This window comes from Callithrix jacchus, chromosome 13 (assembly GCF_049354715.1).
Source record: "Callithrix jacchus isolate 240 chromosome 13, calJac240_pri, whole genome shotgun sequence".
Classification (NCBI taxonomy): Eukaryota; Metazoa; Chordata; class Mammalia; order Primates; family Cebidae; genus Callithrix; species Callithrix jacchus.
In genome coordinates this window covers 121,393,006-121,417,711 of record NC_133514.1, presented here as the reverse complement: position 1 = coordinate 121,417,711, position 24,706 = coordinate 121,393,006, and the positions used below count along the sequence as shown (strand labels likewise).

The window sequence follows — 24,706 nt, the reverse complement described above, 5'->3', positions numbered from 1 at the left end:
TTTTGTAATTATTTCAGTTCAGTCAAGTTAACAATGATCAGAAATATTACTAAAAAATTTGAGCAATGAAACTTAACACAGAGATGTAAAAATCCTTAAGTTAATATCATAAATGGCATTAATTAGCATATAACTGACCAAAAAGAAATAAAGCAAATTACATATAAAATCACCCTCTCTTAACAGTTTTACAAACACAGGAGAGGACTGAAAAAGTTCTATCTAAAGCTTTATTACTAAAAGTAACTTCTCTATGTGAATAAATTCTTACCTACAAAATATCTAATGTAGAAAAGTCACTGATAAAGTTTCACATATACTTAAACATCTACATAATATCACGTATACTATGATGGAGAGTAGAACCCACAGACTCAAAAAGTTACATGAACCCCAAGCATAAAAAACATAAAGGAAATTACACCTATGCACATCATAATCAAATTGCGCAAAACTGATAATGAAAATCTTAGGCTGGGCGCAGTGGCTCACTCCTGTAATACCAGCACTTTGGGAGGGGAAAGTGGTCAGATCATAACATCAGGAGTTCGAGACCAGCCTGGCCAAGATGCTGAAACCTCCTATCTACTAAAAACACAAAAAAATTAGTCGGGCATGGTGGCACGGAACTGTCATCCCGGCTACTCAGGAGGCTGAGGCAGAAGAATCACCTGAACCCAGGAAGCGGAGGTTGCAGTGAGCTGAGATCATGCCACTGCACTCCAGCCTTGGTGACAGAGTGAGACTCTGTCTCAAAGAAAAAAAAAAACAAAAAAAGAAAATCTTAAAAGCCGAGATAAAAGACAACTAACCTCCAAAAAACAGCGAACACTGCTGAGAAAAAAAAATTTAAAGGGAAAAATGTATCTCACACGTGGGTCAAAAGATTCAATATTATTAAAATGTCAGTTCTCTGCCAAATGGGTTTACAAATTCAATGCAATCCCATTCAAAACTGCAGAAGGCTTTTTTGTACAAATTGGCAAGCTGATTATAAAAGTTATAGGGAAATATAAAGGGCCTATGACCAAAACAACTCTGAAAAGGAACAAAGGTGGAGGGCTGGATTTCAAAAAGCATTATAAAGCAACAGTAACCAAAAGAGCATGATGTTTACAGACAGACAAACAGATCAATGCAGCAGAAACAGAAAAGGGTCCAGAGATAAACTCACAGGCAAAGAGTTTAAAGGCAATGGAGTAGGAAAAGGATCACTTTTTCAAAGAACAGTACTGGCAACAACAATGTCCATATGCAAAAAACACACCCATACTCTGCACAGCAGACAAAAATACTCAAAATGGATACTCATAAGTACAATTCCTGAAACTAAAAAACTTCTAGAAGAAAACAGGAGAAACAGAGCAGAAACATTTGTAAACGTGGGTTAGTTAAAGAGTCCTCAGAACAATAAAAACACAATCATAAATAAAATTGGCCAACTGGATTTCTTCAAACAGAAAATCGAAGGGGCTAGGAACAGTGAGAAGGAGAAGGTTGGAAAATAACTGGAGTCCAGGCACGAAAGAGACTGAGCTGGAGAGGGGGCCTACCTGCAGGTGGGTTGGCACTAAGGTTACAGGAGCCAAAACTAGGGCCAACAAAGAGTCTGTTTAGGATGTGGGCCCTCAGAAAAGAGCCACATTTTAATGAGAGCAAGAAGGCACATTTGGGGAGGAGTCCATAGATACAAAAGCTTTAGGTCGTGAAGGAAAAAGAGAAAGTGAATTCTGCAGGCACAGTGAATAAAAGACCAAGGGTAAGAATGAAGATACACAGTATCCATGGCTATTAAAATGCAGAATCTGAAGGATGAAGACTTGGAGTCTGGGGCTTTTCGTGTTAAGTAACATAAAACAAACACAGAATTCATCTTGAGGTTAGTCCTGGTGCATTTAAGGCCCATGCCTTGCTCGGGGTGAGAGGCACAGGATCAGAGGAGCCAGTTCATATTCTGGTCCTTGGATTCCAGCCCAATCCCTGTTGAAGGAGGGTAGGGACACATGGCGATTCCTGTGCTCAGGGCTTTTCCCCAACTGCTGATGAAACCAAGGAAGTCTGAGGAAGTCAACCAGGGTTCGCTTACTCAGAGCACACAGCCCCCTCTGCCCTAATACATGCTAGTGATGAAAGTGGGAGCAAAACTGACCAAGTCTCTTCCCTCCTGGATTTCACATTCTAGTGAGATTCGGTAAGGGAGAGTGAAATAAATCTGTCAACAAATCAACTATATAAATTACAGATGAGGAAATTTGTTTTAAAGAAATACTACAGTCTGGGGGGATGACTGGAAAGCGTCTTGCAGAAAGCACCTTCCTTAGCAATGAGAAACACACTTTCAGATGCCCACATTAAACACAATCACTCCATTCTTTTTCTTAATTCTACAGTAAAAAAGTGAATTAGCTTTAGAAATACTGAAATAATGAAATGTTACATCATGATAAGAAACACATAAAGATGAAACACTGAAGTGTTAGTCACTGAATAAATTATATTTAACCAATCACTTCCCCTCTAAAAGGATTTCACTAAGTAAAATATCTTTTCCATCTGTGTAATTACCAAAGAGTCCAGAGGCTGCTCAAAGAGGGTGTCCACAGACTGCACAGCCCACCAATGCACACATCTTTTCCCTGAAGCAATATGCAGAACACTGAAGTAGCTGCCAACAGTAATTCCCCGCATTCACCAGAAGAAGAATTTGTAGAAAATTACAATGGTTTGAAAAACATAGTATCTCAAACATTAAATATTTTATTAACTAACACATACAACTGCAATGTGTATAATATTTACTAGAGGGAACATGCTTCAAGGTCTTGATTAGGTCTTCTGTTTACCTAAAGGAAATGTCTAAGCTTTGTTTTCTGTACTCAGCCTTCTTAAATATCTACCAAAGGGCAAGACAAATATGAATAGAATATATACAAAAGTGGAGTCTCGCTCTCATGGGCCTACACATGCACACAGGCCTAGCACCCCATATGCACCTGTGTAGTCATGTGGGCAATGAGAAGGACATGGGCCAAACGCAGGTCTAAATTGTCCCCGTTGTTTTACTTTCCTCTAAATTTTCAGTAATCCATATGAAAGCTGCTTACTTTCTAAATACTCCTAGGTATGAAGATGGTATCACCTCTTAGAATGAATGAATACCTCACTCAACAGAAGAGTACAGGACAGCTGTGGAGCTACTACCAAGGTTTTTGATGCCACTGGTCCAACACATGGGCATAAAGACATTTCCAAATAACCCTGTTTGTAGTATCTCATGTTTCATGTTTCTCAGAAAAAAAAAAAAAGAGAAAAAATGAAAATAAAAATAAATAGTGAAGGAAAGGAAGGAGGGAGAAGTTTCCCAAGGTATCACAACGTTCTGTAAAGGAACGTTATTTAAAGCTGGCAGAAAATGCATGGAAACATGGATTAATCAAGGAAGCAGAATAAAAAGCAGAGGAAAGGGCCCAGGTCTCAGAGGCCTGGGGAAGAACTCTGCTAACTTTAAACGTGACTTAAAAACAACTGCTGAGCACTGTGGGAAAAAAGAAAAGGCAGATCTTAAGTGTAAAATCACAGATGCAGTAAAACTTAACTACAAAACATGAAAACCCAGATACACTGTATGAAAACACAATGCTCACTTATATTGGGAATGAACGGACTTTCCAAAATTAAAGTAAAAAAAAAAAAAATCACAAAAGATCAGGAGATTTAAATTATATAAAAATTATTCATTTTTCTACATCCAAGAAAAATGATTTTTAAAAAATAAGTCAAGGTAAAAATATTTGCTACATGTGAAAAAGGTAAATTCCTTTAGTAGAAAAATTGTAATAAGGTAAAAGTAGATAAAGAAACAAAGGGTATTAAATCAGTAACTTATAAAAGGTCACAAATGAACTACGAAATTCTTTTCACTGGAGTGAGTGGGCAAGGGTGCCAGGACTGTGGGCACAATGGAGATGCAAACTGGTTCCAGCTCACAGGGCAGCCCCCTGGCCTGAGATCGGCCTCAGCACTTTCATCGGGATCTGGAACTTCTTTGTTGCTTGGCTCCCTCAGTTCACTGAGTGCTCACCATGTGCCAACGACTCTACTTACTCTGGGGGAAACCAGGACCCCACGCTCATGAAACTGAGAATCCAGGAGTTAATTAGTCCTCAGAGTAATGCCACTTCCCACAGGGAGGTACAGGTACCAGGGGACATATGTGTGGATTGAGGTGGGGAGTAACATTTGAAGAAATCGAGGCAGACCTCACTCAGAAGTTATCTGTTAATAAAACCGAAAGTTCTGAGTGCAAAGGGGTCAAACACTACAGGATACAACAAGAACCCCAGACAGAGTGGCTACTATTTTAAAAGTCAGTCTCTAAGAGGGAGAGGGAGGGGCCTACTCAAGGAACTAAAGGAGAAACCAGTGCAATCATACCTCAGAAATCCCAGAAGGAGCTGGAGCAGGCAGCCAGAGCCAGGCTGAAGGGAGCTGGAGAGTCCCATGCAAATCAACAGTTCTAAGCCATAAAATACCATCAGATAAACTTGTTGAAAATACTTTTTACTTTGAAAGTGCTACCGCAAAGGAAAGATGGAGCAGTATCAGCAGTGAGGAGTCCGTTTCCCACTCTGGGCAGAAGACAGAGCTGGAGCCAGGCCAAGAACTTCAGGGCTGCAAGTAAAGTCCCATCAGCCAGGCCCAGCTAAGCGCTGGACAAGGACTGCGGGGACAGACTTCAGTGGGCTTCGGTGACTAGGAAGTATCTCCCTGGTTAGAAGCACTGGTTAGACCTGAAGGTAGCACACACACCTCAAGTGAAAAGGAAGGATGGAAAGACTTGTAGTCAACATATTCATGAAGAAATGAATTCATGCAGATCCTTTAAGGGTGACCTGAGAAGAAACAGTGGTAATGAGTTTATGTATCTGCTTGTGTGTGTGCGTGTGTCTGCGTGTGGGTGTGTGTGTTTACAACCACTCCTGAATCTATACGGCCAGACCTGAGTATATCTACCTTGGTCTAGCCACAGAGGACTAAAACTAGGAGATAATAAATGAAAAGTGTTCATGAAATATCATTATATAGCAGAAACATATGTTGGCCCAAAAGTAATAGCAGTTTTGCCATTACTTCCAATGACAAAATTACGTGGTACAACTATTTTTGCACCAATCTAAACACCATGATGTCTACTGAGTGTTCCTAAATGAAATACTGGAATATTTTTTTCCAGATGCTGCTGAGGTGTTAGACCACAGAAAGCAAAAATAATTTAAGTATACTTCAAGAAAGGCCAGGCATGGTGGCTCACCTCTGTAATCTTAGCACTTTGGGAGGCCAAGGCAGGTGGATCATTTAAGGCCAGGAGTGAGACCAGCCTGGCCAACATGGTGAAACCCTGCCTCTACTTAAAAAAAAAAAAAGCAGTCATAAACAAGAAGAAAGTAAAGTAACAGCAACATACATAGAAAATTCCTATACCTAAAACAGTAGCTATTCAGAAAACAAAACACAAGATAACTCAAAATAATTTCAGTGTAATTGTGATAATACACTGCTTAAAATATTTTGTTTTTAAACAAAGAATATTTATAAATGGCTTTCCTTTTCAAAAGAAAAAAATAACAGAGAACATTTTTCCAGTTTACTTCTATAAGAATGTGCTTGAGAACTCTAAAATGAAACAGTCCAAATGCTGTAAATATGGTCCAGCAAATCACAAAAAGGCACACAAGGAGGCTGCCATCAATGCCATTCAAAGAGGTAACTGTGAAATACCAGAACTTGAGGAGGAGATAAACAGCAAATATTCTTAACAAAAAAATAAATTTTAAACTGTGCTCAATAATAAGCCTAAACTGATGCTTTTTTTTCTGCCCCCCCTTTTTTTTTTTTTTGGAGACGAGTCTCACTCTGTCGCCAGGCTAGAGTACAGTGGCATGATCTCAGCTCACTGCAACCTCTGCCTCCCGGGTTCAAGTGATTCTCCTGTCCCAGTCTCCCAAGTAGCTGTGACTATAGGTATGTGCCACCATGCCCAACTAATGTTTTGCAATTTTAGTGGAGACAGGGTTTCATCATGTTGATTAGGCTGGTCTCGAACTCCTGACCTCATGATCTGCCCACCTTGGCCTGCCATAGTGCTGGGATTACAGGCGTGAGCCACACGCCCAGCCTGCATTTTTTAATACTACAGATTTCACTCATCAAACATCTGTATCAGAACCACCAGCCATGAAGCACAGTTGAAAGAACCCTGGACTGGAGTTAGAATGATCTAGGTGCAAGCACCAGCTCTATCTAAAACTACTGTGACTCGGGGCAAATTATTCAGCATAAACTGCAAGTTTAACTTGGAGAGCACATTGACTCCCCCTTGGACGATGCTGGATGTGAGAACCAGTACTCTGAATGTTACCTGACACACACAAGGAAGTAAAAAAGCAGCTATGTCATCATCATCATTGATATGTGAAACTTCTTAGATCACCAGCAACGATGGCTCATTTTTTTAAAATGGTAATTTCATTTACATTTAAAATAAACATACTGAAAACTATTTTTAAGTACCTGAAGTTCAAGTATCACAGAAGTACAAAAGACCTAACAGTAGAATGTCTTCCTCAACATTTTATACCATTTTTGGGTGAAACTAATGTAACATAAAATGCCATTTTAAAGTGAATGATTCACAACGTTGTGGAACCAACTCTACCAAACTCCCAAAACATTTTCATCATGAAAAAAGGAAACCCAATGCCTGCCAGGCAGATGCTTCCTGCTCCTTCTTCCACTCATCCACAGCACCTCCAATCTGCCGTCTATCTCTACTAATTTGCCAGTTCTAGAGATTTCAAATCGATGAAGTCATACAATATGTGATCTGTTGCATCTGGGCTTCTTTCACATAGCATGATGTTTCTGAGGTTAATCCAGGCTGTAGCATGTAGCAACCCTGCATGATTCTATGCCTGAATAAAATTCCATTGTAGAAATCTGCTGTCCATTCATTTGCTTATCCACTCATCTTTCAGTGAACATCCAGGCTATTATCACCTTTTTGGCTATTGTGAATAGTGAATAAACACAGTTTATTGCTTGGGTCCCTGCTTTAAATTCCTCTGAACTTTTTGAGAAACCAAAAGTATGTTTTCCATAGCTGCTGAACCATTTTGTTCCCACAAGCAATGTGCAAAGATTCCAATTTCTCTAGATCCTCTCCAGCACTCAATATTCTATATGTTTTAAATTACAGTCAACCTAGTGGTGTTAGGTGGTATCTCACTATAGATCTGCATTCCCCTATGGTCTAAGGCTGCTTACTAACCATTGCTTCATAAACATGCTGGCCATTTGTATACCTTCTTCACAGAATTGATTATTCAGGCCTTTTGCCTATTTTCTAATTGGGTTATCTTTCTGATGTTGAAATCCTAAGAGTTCTTTATGTATTCTGGATACTGGATCCTTATCAGATTTCCAATTTTCTCCCATTCTGTCTTTTCGTTTTCTTGATAATGCCCTTAGATGCACGAAAACTTACTTGCTTTTGTTTATCTATGAATGTCTTCATCGTTTTGTTTTGTTTTGTTTTGTTTTTTTCTGAGACAGAGTCTCACTGTTTCACCCAGGCTGGAGTGCAGTGGCATGATCTTGGCTCCCTGCAACCTCTGCCTTCCGGGTTCAAGCGATTCTCCTGCCTAAGCCTCCCACCTAACTGGGATTACAGATGCATGCCACCATGCCCAGATAACTTCAGTATTTTTAGAAGAGACAGGGTTTCACCACACTGGCCAGGCTGGTCTCAAACTCCTGACCGCAGGTGATCCACCTGCCTCAGCCTCCCAAAGTGCTGGTATTACAGCATAAGCCACCAGGCCCAGCCAACGTCTTCATTTCTGAATGACACTTTTACCAGGCACAGAATTTTTAGTTAACAGGTTTTTCTTCCTCTCACCAGTTTTAAAATGTCACCCCACTGCCTTCAGGCCTCCATGGCTTCTGATAAATCCTACTGAGGATCCCTTGTGTGTGGCCAGTTACCTCTCTCTCTGTTTTCAGAGTGTCCTCTTGGTCTCTGGGTGTCAGCTGCTTGGTTATGCATCTCAGTGTGGATTTTTCTGGTGTTATGCTTCATGGGGTTTGCTGTACTTCCTCAATGTAGAGATTAATATCTTTTATCGAATGTGGAAACTTTTTGGCCATTACTCCTTCGTATTTTCACTGTCTTCTCTCTCTCTCCTCACCTTCTTCCAACTCCATCATGTGTATGTGGTATGCTTGATGCTGCCCCACAGGTCTCTTAAGAGCTGTTCATGTTTTTTTCATTCTTTCTGCTTTTCAAACTGAATACGTACAATTGACCTAGGCTTACGTTCACTGATTCTTTCTTTGTTGTGCTCAATTCCACTACTGAAACCCTGTAGCGAGTGTTTCTTTTCACTTACTCTACTTTTGAGTGCCACAATTTGTGTGCTTCCTTTACATCATTCTCCGCTTGTATGTCTTCTAAGCGATGTCCCCACGGCTTCCTTGAGTGCCTTGGCACATTAAAGACGGCTAAGTTAAACTTTGTCTCAAGTCTGACGCCTGGCCTTCCTTCAGGGCAACTACTGTCACCTTCTTCTGGGAACGGGCCACACTTTGTTTAATGCATGCTTTTTAAAGCTTTTTTTGTGGAAAACTGGACATACACCAGGGGCATGATGGCTCACGCCTATAATCCCAGCACTCTGGGAAGCTAAGGTGAGTGGATCACCTGAGGTCAGGAGTTCAAGACCAGCCTGGTCAACATGAAACCCCGTCTCTACAAAATACAAAAAATAGCCAGGCATGGTGGTGCATGCCTGCAATTCCAGCTACTTCGGAGGCTGAGGCAGGAGAATCGCCTGAACCCAGGAGGTGGAGGTTGGAGGCTGAAGTGAGCTGAGATCGTGCCACTGCACTCCAGCTTGGGCGACAGAGCAAGACTCTGTCTGAAAAAAGAAAAACAAAACAAAAAAAAAACCTGAATATACATTATAATCTGGTAATTCTGAAAATTAGGTATTTCTCCCTCTTCTTGGTTGATTTTATTGTTATATGCTGTAGCTGTGTTTGTTTACTGATTCTTCTGAACTATTTTTGTAAAGGGTGTATTCTTCACCATGGATGGTCTCTAAAGTCTCTCTTCCATTCAGTTATATTCAAGCCAGTGTTCTGACAAAGATTTCCTTCAATATGAAGAGAGAAAAAGGAGAGGAAGGGGGAGGAAGAAACAAACCCAAACAAAACCTGCCCTGGGCTTTGCAGCCTGGCTCTGTGCTGCAGCTTTCTTCAGGATTCAGCCAGGCCATTCACAACCCTGCTGCGGCCTGCCTTTCCTACTTGCACTGAGCCTGGAGACTGGCTAGAGGGAAAGACTTCAGGTCTTTTCTGAGCATTCCTCCAGTTCTTAGCTTTCACAATTCCCCTGCATACACAGGGGCACTTCTAAATATTCAAATTTCCCAAAGAAGCTCCCTCCCCAGCTTCTTCTGCCTGGATTTGACACTCTACTGTCTGGCTCCACTGCCATCTTTTGCCCTAGGCTACTGGAGGCTGTTCCTCAGCCTTGCATATGTTTGATAAATGCTGCTACATTTCTACTTTTCTGTCCTGAGTTCAAGTTAGGGAAACAAAAGACAAGCACCTAGGGTTGATTCTCCAAGCAGTCCCTAGACAGGTTAGAGACAGAAACAATTCTTTTGGAATACGCTGCAAACTAGGATGATTGCAGGTTGACAATTCTTTATAATGCTAACCATAGAGTTACCAAATAATCCAGGAATTTCACTCCCAGGTATGTATCCAGGATGAAAACAAAATTGATACAGACGCCTGTACACAGATGTCCATAGCTGCATTATTCACAACAGTCACAAAGTAGAAACAACCCAAATATCCATCCACTAATGAACTGATACACAAAATGTGCTGTACCTACACTGGAATATTACTGAGCAGCCAAGAGAAATAAAGTACTGATGAATGCTACTACAAGATGAACCTTGAAAACATGCCCAGGGAAAGAGGCTGGTGACAGAAGACCAGAGACTGCATAATTCCACTGATAAAATGTCCAGAGCGGAGCAAAACCACAGAGCCAGAAAGGAGAATAGTGGCCACCTGGGGCTGGGGTAGGGTGCGGAGGGAAGCAGCAAGAGTACTGACTTCTAATGTACTCAGGGTTCCTCCTGGGAACGTCAAAAGCGTACTACTCTTAAATGACTTAAGTGATGGTGATGGCTATGTAACTTCATGAATACACCAAAAACCGCTGAACTGTATACTTTACATGGACACATTTTGTTATGGGAAATACAGCGCAATAAGGTGTTAAAAATAAGTAATTTTTGAAGGTACTATTTCATAAGTTAAATAATTCATTGTAAACATCCTCTTACATACAGAAGATGAAAAATCCACTGTAAACCTTTTCAACAGATTCTGGGGTTATTATGAATACCCACTCGGTTTCCCACTGTCTCCCTCATTCCTAAGGTTTTCAGTCACTTTTTTACTGTCTTATGCCTACTTGAAATCATTTCCCCAACTCTCTTCTTCATACATTGCTTCTTTCTCTACTATCGAATGAAACATCAGCTAAACAAGTGCTTGAAGGCTTTAAGTTAAGCGAGAGTTAAGGCCTGAATGACGGTTAAGGAGAAACATGCACACATCAGTTCCATCTTAGATGACAATATTTATTTCTGCCGTTCAAAGGCCTTTGTAATTAGTGTAGGTTAACGCCCCAGTATAGACATTTGACTATTATGAGTGTGTTTAAAATACAGTACCAAGATAGATTTTAGATAAAGTGGCATTACTCTTCTCAGAAAATGTGTATGTATCAATAGAGCACATTATATAAGGGTCAACAATATATGTACATGCTCGTGTGGTGTATGCGTTTGTATATATGTGTGCACAATATACATGCAAACATCTAGAGAATGAACAAAAATCTCCCCTAAAATTGCATGCATTATACATTATAAGGAAATCAATTAAATATCAATATACAGTCACGTAATACTATTTTCAATAATAGAATTAAAATGTTCTCACATACTTGCTATGTTAACTCTGAAATGATTACAGTAGGCAAATGCTAAGTAGGATTAAAGCATCTTGCTGACCTCTTACTGTAAGCTTGCTATATAGCTGGGAATTCACTTCCTTGTCACGCTGAAAACGCCGAAATTCGTCAATTGCTTCCCGCATCATAGTAACAGCCAAGACAAATCCCTATAAAAAAAAATAAAATAAGGCATTTTAGAAAACTAAACTTTAACATTAAAAATGATTTGTTTTTAGTTTGACTTTTTTCCTGCAATTTATATTACTCTCTAAAACATAAAATGAAAACCAAAAAAGCCAAAAAAGTAACAATGAAATATTACAAAAGTATTAACTGTAAAAGGTTTACAACTCTTGGTATGCTCTCAAAATTGTTAATTCATCTCCTAATATGTACTTCAAGCTAAACATCAGAAAATACCTAGTAACAGGCTGGGTGTGGTGGCTCACACCTGTAATTCCAGCTACTCAGGAGGCTGAGGCAGGAGAATCGCTTGAACCAGGAAGTCAGAGGTTGCAGTGAGCCAAGATCGCACCACTGCACACTCCAGCCTGGCGACAGAGCAAGATTCTGTCTCAAAAAAAAAAAAAAAAAAAAAAGAGGAAAATATCTAGTAACCCAATGAAAGATAAATTAACAATCTTCAATAAACCCATGAATTATATTTAGAATACTGGGGAATTCGAATACAAAATTTACAATGACTGACATAAAAATCCTATACTTAATTTCTTCACTTAAATTTTTCTTACAGAATAAAAGTATTTAGGAACACAAAACAATTCCAAGATAAAATAACCATACTTATCAATTTTCTTACATAGTGCATTATTATATAACTGCAGTGGAATGAACAAGTATAGTGCTTTCATCTCACTTTTTAAGTAAAAATCTGACTATATTAATATGATGGTATCTAGAAAAAAACTTTTATATCCCCGTAATTTATTGTGAAGCCCATTATAGCACTAATATGGTATTAGCATTAGTCCATCATTTTTAAAGGCTGCATGCTTTCTGACATGTTACAGGAATATTCTTCCTGTCAATCTCACCATAGATAAAGAAACCTCTCCAATAGTCTTACTATTACTGATGACTTGCTTCAGTCGAAACTATAAATATCGGAACACTATGAATTTCCACTGAAAGCACAATAATCTTTTTTATTTGTTTTTTTTGTTTTTTGTATAACAAATATACCAAATTAAGAGTGCTGCTGGAGAATGTTTCTTCTACTTACTGAAACAGCATTTTTCTCAAGTGTCCTATTTGAAAAGCCCTTCGATAGGCATGACAAACATGGATTCTTCCAGTCTTTTTTCCATTCAAAACCAACCTGACAGCCTGTATCTCTCACTCCTTATCAGCTGCTCTGCCAACTCTCTTCAGCCACATGGTGTGCTCTCCCCCAGTCATGAGCCTCCGTGGCCCTACAAACCACGTCACACTAAGCACATCAAGTCTTCTCCTCCCTTAGTCTGGCCTCTGCACCATCGGAAACCTTTTCACATCCAGTTTACTTATTGATTTGCCCCAGTTTCCTTCCACCACCACTTGACTAAAACCATTCGCAAGCACGGTGGACTATCTCAAGAAACTTCCCATTCCTCTGTGCATCACAATCGTACACCAGGCCCTCTTTCTAACTCCGCATCCTTGGCTTCCTGAACGCCACATTCCAGGAATGTCACGGCTGTCTTTCTGATGTCATGCACCCCTCTTTATCCAGTCACCCCAAAGCTGGCTTCAGTCCACTGATGGCCCAATTCTCTACACACCCCAATGCCATCGTCTATAAGCAACATCATGACTCCTTCCTCCAAATGCTGTGCTTCCTTCCACGTACCTCTCCAGCCTGACTGCACTCTATGTAGCACACCAGCCCAGCCCAGCCCAGACTCTCCCCAGCTCTCCCACTGACATACAGTGCTCTCTTCAAACCCCTAACCTTAAGAAGAGAGAGATCTCTAGCTTTGTCTTGCTGTATCTGTCAATACCAGGAAACTGTTAGTAGTCTCCTGAAACACCATGATATCTTTCATCTGATCTTTGCCAGTGTATTTCCAGGAGTTACTGGAAGCACTGTTTTGAGAAGTATCCTAAAGCCACTCTTGGACTCACAGAAAAAGCAGCCATGAACAAATGGTGTTATGCTCCATTTGCAAAGAAGGCAGGCATCAAATGGCATGTGCCATCTATTTGCCATGGTCTCCACTAAAGACAAAGGCTGATTAGCACAATAAGACCTCACTTAGGTCCTTTAGCACACCTTATTGTTTTTAAATAATAGCTTTATTTATATATAATTCACATGCCATAAAATTAACTTTAAAAGTACATAATTTATTGTTCAAGTACCTTCACAGAGTTGTACAACCATCACCATCATCCAATTTTAGAACATTTCCATCACCTCAAAAAGAAGTACCATACCCACTGCAAGTCACCTCCCATCCCCTCCCATTCCTAGGCAATGACTCATCCACCTTCTGTCTGTATGGATTTGCCTATTCTGGGTGACATGGTAATTCTATGTGCAGTATTTTGAGGAACTACTAAACTGTTCCTCAAAGTGGTTGCACCACTTTACATGCTCACCAGCAACTAATGGAGGTTCCAGTGTTTCCACATCCTCAGCAACACTTGTTACTGTCTTCCCTTGGTATTTTAGCCATCCTACTGGGTGAAGAAGTGTCTGTGGTTTTCATTTGCATTCCTCTACTGAAAAATGATTTGAGCAACTTTTCACATGCTTCTTATGCTTATTTCAAATGCCTATGGGCCATTTGTATATCTTCTCTGGGTAAATATCTATTCCAATCCTTTACCCACTCTTTTCCTAGGTTATTTATCTTTTAGTTGTTGAGTTACGAGTTATCATTTTGGTGCCCTAGTTGAAAATCAATGTGTCATAAATGTAAAGGTTTATTTTTGGACTCTCCATTACATCCACTGACCTATGCACCTATCTTTATGTCAGTACCACACTGTCTTAATCATGCAGTTTGTAATAAGTTTGGGAATGGGAAAGTGCAAATCCTCCAACTTTGACCTATTTTATTTTTAAATGATATATTAGCTACTCTGAGTTCCTTGCATTTGCTATCAGTTTTAGGATCAACTTGTCAATTTCTGCAAAAAAACTAAAAATAATAATAATTAAAGCCAGCTAGGATTCTGTTAGGAGCTGAATTAAATCTGTAGAGCAATCTGAAGAGTGCTGCCAACTTAACAATATTAAGCCTTTCGACCCATGATGTTCCATTTATTCAGACCTTTTTTTTCTCAAAATTATTTTAGTTTTCAGTATATAATTTCTGAAATTAAATAATTTCTGAAATTAAAGCAGAAAGTTTATTCCTATTATTTTGTTTATTCCTTTAAGTTTATTCCTATTATTTTCTTTTTGATGAGATTATAAATAGAATTGTTATCCTAATTTTATTTTGAGATGGTCATTGTTAGAAATACAAGTGACTTTTGTATGTTTATCTTGTATCCTGCAACCCTGCTAATTCATTTTTTTTAGTTACAATATTTTTGTGTGTAGATTCCCTAGGTTTTCCTATACACAAGATCATGCCATCTGTGACTAGAGATAGACTTACTTCTTTCTTTATATCTAAATGCCTTTTACTTCATTTTCTTACCTAACTGCCCTATTTACTTTACCTTCAATACAGTGTTGAGTAGAAGTGGTGGGAGCAGACACCCTTACTGCTAAGCTTAAGGGGAACACATTCAGTCTTTGATGATGAAGAGTGATGTTAACTGTGTGAAATAAAGAATTGTAAGAACAAAAGAAATTTTTATATTATGATGTCTCCAAAATAGAGTGAAGAACATACAATAGGGAATGATGGCTAGTTTCTTCAAAGCTGCTAACTAGTCATGACAAAGTGGCAGTGAAATAAAAGTGGTTATCAAAAAGCCTATTAGAGACAAAGAAGAACTTGAATTAAATTCATCATTTTACTGAACTAGAGTTAGTAACAGAAAAACAAAGAAAATAAATGTAAGCCAAAGCAGCAGATACCCCCTAAAAGAGTTCTAAGAAAGTTGGTGTTATCAAAAGCCTTAAAATTTGCACATATTTAACCAAGCAGTTTCACTTCTAGAAACTTATCCTAAGGGAAAAATTCTAGGATCCGAGCATGAATACAAAAAATTATAAATAACCTGAATGCCCACAAATAAGAAATTTAGAGTACAGTCACATGATAAAATGCTACATTTCCTTGATTCAAAGATGTCACTGGTTTTAAGACACATCAGTATTATTTTAGTAATAGTCTTGGGTGGAAAGACAATAGCACTGTAAATATACATATTGTTTATAAGTCACAGCTGAATTTTAGTAACATGAAAAATATGTGTCTTTGAATCCAAGAAATATACTTTTCTGCAGCCACTCCCACTTCAGAGAATATTTACTGCTACAGACTCACGTTCATGAGTCAGAGGTAATTTCTTAAAGTTCTGTTTGTGACTGACTCACTGAGACAAGAGAATGTGATTACCAAGCACATTTTATTTAAATAGTATAGACAATATTTTAAAGGAGCAGTTTTTAATCAGGTAAGCCTATCATAATCACCTGAAAAGACTTTTTGTAACACAAATTTGCTCAGGCCCTACCTGAAATGTATACTTTTACCTCTAATTTCCAGGGAAGAGACCTCAGACACATATGTTATTTAAACTCCCAGGTGACTCTAATTTTCACCCGTTTAAACCCATGGCTTAAAGATAGCAAAAGTTAACCGAATTAATTAAGTAATCATAAACCACAAAACTGTGCTAGTTCCTAAGAACTCAAGGAGTCAGTGAAAATACGCTCCCACTTCAAATGGAGTAGTATTAGAGAAGATGGAATAAAGAGGGTTAGGTCCCAAGACCTGAAAACAAGAGTTAAACACTCTTAAGAGAAAACAGGATCACAGTAACAGGCAAGGACTATTAGAGTGTCCAAGCTGCTTTACAACACACTTGCAAATCTGTTTCTCTGAATAAATGGCACATGTGTAGGATTCTCAACAGCCAAAAGGTGTCACCACCATCACATCCACCTCCATAGCATACCTATTCCGAGGAAATGCACCATGGCCAGCCTAGGAACATAAAAGACACTTAAGGAACGGGAAGCTGAAGAGGCTACTTCCTTCTACCACTGGAGCTTCTACCTTAACAGTTTAGACCTGAGCTCTTAAATGGATCATTACAGATTGGTGGTTTATGGAGGACTGTAGTAAGCAAGTCTTATTGTAGAAGCACTTGGGTCTTCCCATTACCTCAGCACCAACCAGGCCAGAGATTCATGCTATAACACTGCTCCCCAGAAAACTCAAAACTGGAAGCAACAAGGGCCATTGTAAACTACTGCCACCTGAAAACATGAGTGTGTTAGACTGGACAACATGGGTTGCTTCTGACGTGGCCTGTCCACAGACTTTCTCCTATTTATCCAGATAACCAAAGAACTATGTGGAGCAAGTCCAAAACATTATACATTTTTGTAAAAGGAGAAAAAGTTATGTGGGTATGTTTGCCTTTGAGGACTTATCATGTGCCTACCATACACTTTTCCAAGTATGATAAATTAGTTACCCCTTTTAAATGTGGCAAAAGTCTTACAAAGTATGTATCTTTATCTCTAATTCACAGATAAGCAAATTGAGACACAAGGTGAGAGAGCAACTTTACCAAAGTCACACAGATACTAACAATGGTTGTCTCTGGATGACTCCACACAACTGAATTTGCTTTTCCTTTTCTTACTTTGCCCACACCTCTAACACAGAGACATGCACACAAAGAGTGGATGGAAGGAAGGACTTTTAAATAAGACTGAAAAATCAAAGTCCTCATAGATTGATTTCTCACCTACATAGCCTTACGTAGTTGCCAATTATGTATTAACAAAGCAGCAGAAGACATTTTATATAGAAGTTACAGTGCTTAAAATCCTTAGAGCCAGAGCTTTCCTTATCTAAAGATCTTGTGCATAGACAGATCTATTCCATCTCATTCATTTTGATAAAAGCATGGCATTCTGTTTTGTTACTGATTACATAAGCTTTGCTTCAAAGAATTGTTCAGAAAGCTAACAATATAAAAGGTAATCTTCATCCAGACACAATAATGTAATAGAATCAGCTTATTTTCAATTTACACTTCTATTATATGGGAAAATAAAATAGAAATTAGTTCAGAGCAAAAGCTAATAAATAATATTGTCAGGAATAACTGAAAGATTATTAATTATCACTGTTTTAAAAAACCTAATTTTAGTTAGAGAGCAGAAGAAATGAGCTTAAAGTCACTTGTTTTAAAATTAGTGAACAACAGAAACAGGATTTTACAACCACCAACTGTGAGACGGTTTTATGCTTCAGTGGCAGGATTTTGGCTAAAAGAATCTAGAGGTGTTAACTGATATCTTTTTCTTGAAGATCCTTACAAAACCTTAGAGAAGTAAAGAAAAGATGGCCAAAAAGTCAATATTGGTATGCATAAAGATCACATGGTGTTACTGGCCCTGGACATAATGGGGTTAAAATAAACTGGTACAGAAAATGTAAGAACTCAAGGGCTTATGAGGAATTCTTGTTGAAGAACATTTTCTTCAGTTAAAAAAGAGACACCTATATGTATTTTCAAATTTGCATTATTTAAAATAGTTTCCTTTAAAGAGATTTCTTTAGAGTTAATGTATGTTTATTCTTTAACTCTGTCTAGATTTTTTCAAATTGTCTTGGTTTTCTTTTTTTTTTTTTTTTTTTTTTTTTTTTTTGTAGAAAATGATTTGTTTAGGCAGACAGAGAGAGAGCAAGTGAGCTCCCACACTGTTGTGGGAGGGGATCCCCGAGAGGGAAGTCCCAGTTTTCAAAGTTTTTGAAAGCCTTTTAAAAGAACCAGTATGCCCTCCTATGCTTGCTTCTCGGATTTGAAGGTAACCCTAAGATGCACATCAACATTTTAAGAGATTTGCTCCATCAAAGGTTAAGATGCATATAAACCGTGAGAGCATACAGACTAACAATATTCACCATTTGTCATCTGAAAGGTGGTATAAATTATGGCTGCTGCTGCCCAACCAAGGAACAGAAGAAAATCAGAAGGCAACATCAAGCATTATTCAAATGGAAAATGTGGCTTTCACTTCTCTAAAAACTTAAAACACAAACATACTAGAATAACAGTATCTTTTTTTTTTTTTTTTTTTTTGAGACGGAGTTTCGCTCTTGTTCCCCAGGCTGGAGTGCAATGGCGCCATCTCAGCTCACCGCAACCTCCGCCTCCTGGGTTCAGGCAATTCTGCCTCAGCCTCCTGAGTAGCTGGGATTACAGGCACGCACCACCGTGCCCAGCTAATTTTTTGTATTTTTAGTACAGACGGGGTTTCACCATGTTGACCAGGATGGTCTCGATCTCTTGACCTCATGATCCACCTGCCTCGGCCTCCCAAAGTGCCGGGATTACAGGCATGAGCCACCGTGCCCAGCCAACAATATCTTTTATATGAATGTTGAAGTAGTTACTTACTGAGGTACTTATCTAAAAATAACTAAAGCTAATACATGTCAAAAAATGATAAAGTACTTAAAAAAAACAGAGAATGAAAATTCAAGCTAAAAGACTAAAAATTCCAGCTAGAACTGGAAATAATCACATGAAAAGAAAAAAATAGAGAAATGTTTTCTTGTCTTGGTAAACTGTGTGCCTACGAGCCACTTCACGTGGGTATGGCGAAGATCATCAATCTTGTGAACAAATCAAATAAAGTTCTTCATAAAGAACCATCTAAAGGACATTTTCTTTATTAGTTAAATCAGAGGTACTAAGTAAAAAGGCCAAAGCAAAATATAAATAGATACATTTAGCTTTAGATTTTTTTAAGAAGAATTTGTGTTCTCAGACCATCATTGTTTAAGTTAAAACGAGTTTAATCCACGAGGCAATTTTTTTTTTTAAAGACAGGGTCTCACTGTCACCAAGGCTGGAGTGCAGTGGCATGATCTTGGCTCACTACAACCTCTGCCTCCAGGCTCAAGCAATCCTCCAACCTCAGCCTCCTGAGTAGCTGAGACTAAAGGTGGGTACCACCTCACACAGCTAATGCTTCCATTTTTTTGTAGAGATGGAATTTCATCATGTTGCCCCGGTTGATCTTGAACTCCTGAGCCCAAGCTATCCTCCTGCCTTTGCCTCCCAAAGTGCTGGGATTCCAAGTATCAGCACCCAGCCAGCAAATGATATTTAAGCAGTAAATAACACTGTGAAAGATATGAATAGAAAAATAAAGAAGCTAGAAAGAAGTACATTAAAATCATAAATATGACAGTTTTAAAATTAGCAAGTATTTTCTCTGTGTTCTAAAGTTTCTATAATGCTATACTGCTTTTATCAGAAAATGAAAACAAGCAACAGTACTTTTAAATGAGACTTCTAGAGAGTACATAGCCTGCAGAATGTTTTGCAAAAATGCATAAGGAATCATGAACAATTGCATTGTTCATTATAATAATGATTATCAACATTCATATTGTTTGTTATAACAACATTTGTAGTAGTGAAAAATGAGAAACCACCCCAAAGTCTCCTTTCCCAAGGGAAGGGACACGTCAGCTGCGGTATATTTACACAATGAAATACTTGAGCGAAGTGAAAAATGAAGTATACGTACTGATAGGGATTTATTTTGTAAACCAATGTTAAGCCAAAAAAGTACGTTGCAAAAGGCCACACAGATTAAGATAACCTTTATAAAAATGTTTAAAGCATACAAAACATTGAATATTGTTTTAATGATAAATATATACCCAATAAAATTTTTAAGAGATACAAAGGAATTACAGCCTCACACTCAGAACGGGCTACTGCTAATGTGGTGGAAGGAAAGAAAAGATAAGAAATGGTTATCTATATCCCCTCCATAGTTACCCAGCTAATACCAACTTTCCAAACTCTGCTGTATACACATCACAGGGTTTCTTCTGTGTGTGAATATATGCAATACATACACAAACACGTGACCTCCTTTTCCACCCAGGATGAAATCTCAAAGTCCTGGAAGAGCTGACCCCAGGCCCTCTGATCTCCTTTCCAATTACTGTCTTCTCATCCACACCCGCCCTCTGGATGACCTCCTCATACCCTGGAACATGATCAGCACAGACCAAGACCTCCTGCAACTGCTATTCTACCTGCAACACTCTTCCCTGTTCCATATCTGTATGACTGTTTTACTGCTAAGATGTCACTGCAATGTGACCTCACAGGAGAGGCTTCCTTGGCCATCTCACACAGAACACGCTCTTCATCCTCTACTCGCTTTTCCTGCTTTACATTTTCTTCACAGCCTGATGGTTGGCTATGCGGCATTAGGAATGTATGTCCTGCCCTCTCTCCCAGAATTTTAGTTCTATTAGAACAAGATTTTGTTTGACTTGTTCACTGGTGTATCAACATTACCTAGACCAGGACTGGGCATGAAGGAGCTCAATACTGGTTGATTAAAAGCACTGTGGATTTCATCCTTGACATATTTTGAGCCACCTTTAAAATGTATTCTAAAATTCATTTTAGTAAAACATATGCAACTTTTATGTTATTGAATACTTTTCCTAAATACCATTTTTAAAGCTACACGGTATTCCAACAAGTACACATGACATAGCAGAGTTTCGATAATCTATTGTTAGACATTTGACTTTTTAAAATATTTATAATGGACATTCTTCAGACTTTTGATCAATCATTATTTCTTTAGGATAAATTCCTCAAGTGAAATGCTGAATCCATTTTTCAGGTCTTTGATACATGTTCTCAGTGACCCTCCAAAAAGGCAACACAGGCATGCATGCACACTAACGGGGGGAAGCTCACCTTGCCACAGGCTGCGGGATGAGGGCCACAGTGTTACCGTTTCACCCATGCTCAGCTCCAATGTCTCTTTCAATCTTACTAATTTAGGAGGTTCAAAATGTATTCATTTATCTAGTAATCTTGTGTTTATATTACATATAAAGTTGCTCTCATTCCTCAAGTCCACCCTATTATGAAGTCTATGTGAAAGAGAATCAAAAAATGTCCCTCAGCATGCCTTCACTAACAGGTAAACAGGAGAGGCTGACTGTGCCTGTCCAGGAAACAAGGATTTAGCGCCTCCTCTTCCATTGCTCCCTCTTCATCTGGAGTGCTCTGGTGAGAGGGTGGATCCTACCCGGGCCAGGACAGACCCCTTCAGAGCAGACTGTGCGGCTCTCCGTGAGGAAGGCACACTCATGCGGACCCCCAGGGACTGGACTCTTCTTCCACTGAAGGAACGCTTTCACTCTCTGTGTCTCCTACCCAGATTCCACAGGTCATTTGTCCAAAAGGGAGCAAATCAAAAAAAAAAGTAGTGGTGGCTGAGCATGGTGGCTCATGCTTATAATTCCATCACTTTGGGAAGCTAAGGCAGATGGATCTTTTGAGGTCAGGAGTTCGAGACCAGCCTGGCCAACACGGTAAAACCCCGTCTCTACTAAAAATACAAAAATTAGCTGGGAATGGTGGTACACGCCTGTAGTCCCAGCTACTCAGGAGGTTGAGGCAGGAGAATCACTTGAACCTCAGGATGTGGAGGCTGCAGTAAGCCAAGATCACACCACTGTACTCCAGCCTGAGCGACAGAGTGAGACTCCGTCTCAAAAAAAAAAAAATAGTAGTACATTTTTCTATGAAAGAAGGAAAGACGACATACATCTGGTCTATATAAGCTGAAAATTAATGAAAACTGTAAGACAACTGCTTAAGCCTTAAGACTATCAAGACAGCATATGTTTGAAATGGAAACATTCATTGATAAGTATCACTGGCCTTTTGAAAAACATTATACATTGAGCTGTCAACCAGAAATCATATGTACTGCACTTAGATACTTCAGAATGCTCACCACTTGTCAGGGTGTGAAGAGAGTAACAGAACAGACACACAGCCCCAGCCCCCATTCCCAACAGGTGCATCATGGAGGAGGCAGCTGCTGATGACCTGAAATCTTAACCTAGGTGCAGCATGACCAACGAAAGCCCGTCTGCCACCAGCTCAGGCACTTGGTAACCTCAGCAGCTCTGCACCACACTTCCCATGGTTCTCTGAGGGACTGAAGTCACTCAGCAAAGTCTTTTAACAACAGAAGTTCAGAGATACACTGCAACAATACCATGTTTTTAAAACTGGTTAATATAACATTTAACCATCTCAACTCTTAAAACTATATTCTAAATATTTCATAATTTAACTTAATTTTTAAAGTCTTTTCTTTTACCAGAGGAGCCCAGTAGGTGTAGAGATAGCCTATTTTCAATGCTGGTACAAACTGTGAGCAGGATATTATCAGAAAATAGAGATTCAAGAAAAACTTGAATTGTTCATATAAAACCTAAAAAGGAAAAGAGAAAATTAACAAAATTGCTTCAAGGAAAAAAACTTAATACCTAAATTAAACAACTGAAATCAGCACAACATATAACCACATTTCCATCAAACAGTGAGAATGTGTTCTGATTGAAAGTAAATTAATTTTCACATTGGCTTTCTGATAGTTATATCACAAACAAAGGTAGGATTACTCCCAAAATATATTTTAAATAAACTGAAAGATGAGATAATTAGGACTTTCAAGTACGTTAAAAATGTCATCTCAAAGTTTTTTATTTTTCTTACATGAAATTCTTCAGTTTTCCACACTCATTTACTAAGTTTTTACATGAACGACAAAAAAAAAATTTAGACAGCAAAACCTTCCCAATGTCAGCAAGCCAGTATACAGGTATATCTTGATAATGACTCAGTAAATCTTACAATGGAAAAGTCTTATTCCATTGTATTTATTCCACTGTATTTATGAAATGATAAGAAACAAATAGCCACTTTTTTTTCCCATCCAAGACATCCATGACATCCATGTAGCTTTACAAAGCCTGAGTGAACAGGTGTGGCTTCCTGAGATAGACTGGCTCAATTTCCAGCGGGTATTTACTTCCCTCAAAACACCAAAAATGGTAAAGCATAAGCATGTGTAGTTGCAGACCAATTTTCAGGAAGACAGCAACCCACCTCCTCTCACGGTCTTTGGGTAGTTAATCCTTAATAATAGTTTGGAATATAAATGAAATTTCATCATTCAATAAAATTTTAGAAATGTCAATACTGAAAGGTTTTGGTTTTCAATTCAAATAGTTATCTTTAGGGAAGAAAACCCAAGATCTAATACTAATAGATCTCGATTTACAAATGCCTCAAATTATTAAAGTTGAAAATCAAAATGGAACAAAACTTATGTTTACAGATGAGAATAATTCAAACAGCACACTACAATTAAAATCAAACTTGCAAACCTGCAACTTACAAATCACAATCTCTATGGATGCCATTTCTACGCCACTTGGAAGGAATGAAAATTTCACCAAGCAGGGCAATGGGTTAAGTGCTTACTGCTGACTAGAGAGTCTGCGACTCGTTTTCAGATAATGAGGCTATCTGCATCATCATACAGCGATGTGTGAGACTCAAAATCGGTTACACTGACAATGCGTTTATGTTCATAATCATGTTCAACCTGCTGTCTAAAAATGTTTTGAATTATTTCATAAATTAATCTCAGCAGGAAATAAAGTGCTTTTTCCTTAGTGATTTCTTTAAAATCTCAGTTAGCATAAATTATATCTATTAGCAATTTAGAAATTGCCATTCATGGTAAAAATGGCATAGAATTCCTACTGTGTAATTACCAAATGTTCTAAAATACTATATTTTAGATGAAAAGACTAATTTCAGACACAAATCAAGGAAAAAAACTCATGCACATGGTAATCATCATACAGTCACATCCACAGGTATTTTCAGCATGCAGCCAATCTGGGCAGACTGTGTGGACTTGCACCAATCAAAGTTAAGCTGCACTGCTAGCTTTAAACTACTGTAATCAATACTCTACTGTCTACTGACTGAACCTGCTGACCTTTAGGAAAATGTATACCGCTCAGCCAATCTCTGAGGTCTGTGAGTATTTAATAATTTAAACCTAGGCAGAAAACAGTGGCTTCATTCAATAAAGATGTGAATATTTATCTGCCTATAAGACAGTTTACACTTTATTATCCTGACAAAAGATCAGTCTTTTAATTATGAAGCCATTCGTTTTGTGAGTTTTAATAAAGAAGTACATTAGATATCAAGCATTTGCCAATCACTAGGTAGATGGGGAAGACGTGGGGGTGTGGGTAAAATCAATGCCCAATACAATGTCAGCATGATTATTTAAATTAAACATACAAGATAAAGCAGCCCACATTCCATGTAATCAAGAGCTTATCTTGCAAATAAAAGACATCAAACATGCCAAAAACTTTAATATAGAAATATAATCAATACCAGCTTCCTTTTCCTTTAGAAAGATAAATAAATCTATTAAAATAAGAAATGTCACAAAAAAACAAAAATTATTCAACTATTCTAATCGTATATGAACTGTTTTATAACTTAAGCTAGTAATATCCCTAGCAACAAAAAAGTACTAAGATATTTAAACTACAGATTCAAATTTAGCATAATACC

General features: G+C 38.4%; 1 protein-coding gene across 14 annotated transcripts in view; it reads right to left on the bottom strand.

Moving 5' to 3' along the window:
• ATP9B (ATPase phospholipid transporting 9B) overlaps positions 1-24,706 on the bottom strand; it is a 280,109-nt gene that overhangs the window by 224,174 nt on the left and 31,229 nt on the right. For all 14 annotated transcript variants that reach the window (XR_013525960.1, XM_035271402.3, XM_035271403.3 and 11 more), the window contains exons 4-5: positions 22,416-22,529; positions 11,160-11,268 (exon numbers count right to left, since the gene is read on the bottom strand). Coding sequence is in view for 10 of the 14 variants with exons in the window: in XM_035271402.3 (XP_035127293.3) it covers positions 11,160-11,268; positions 22,416-22,529 (223 nt within the window). In the remaining 4 variants the exon portion in view is untranslated. The remainder of the gene's footprint in view (positions 1-11,159; positions 11,269-22,415; positions 22,530-24,706) is intronic.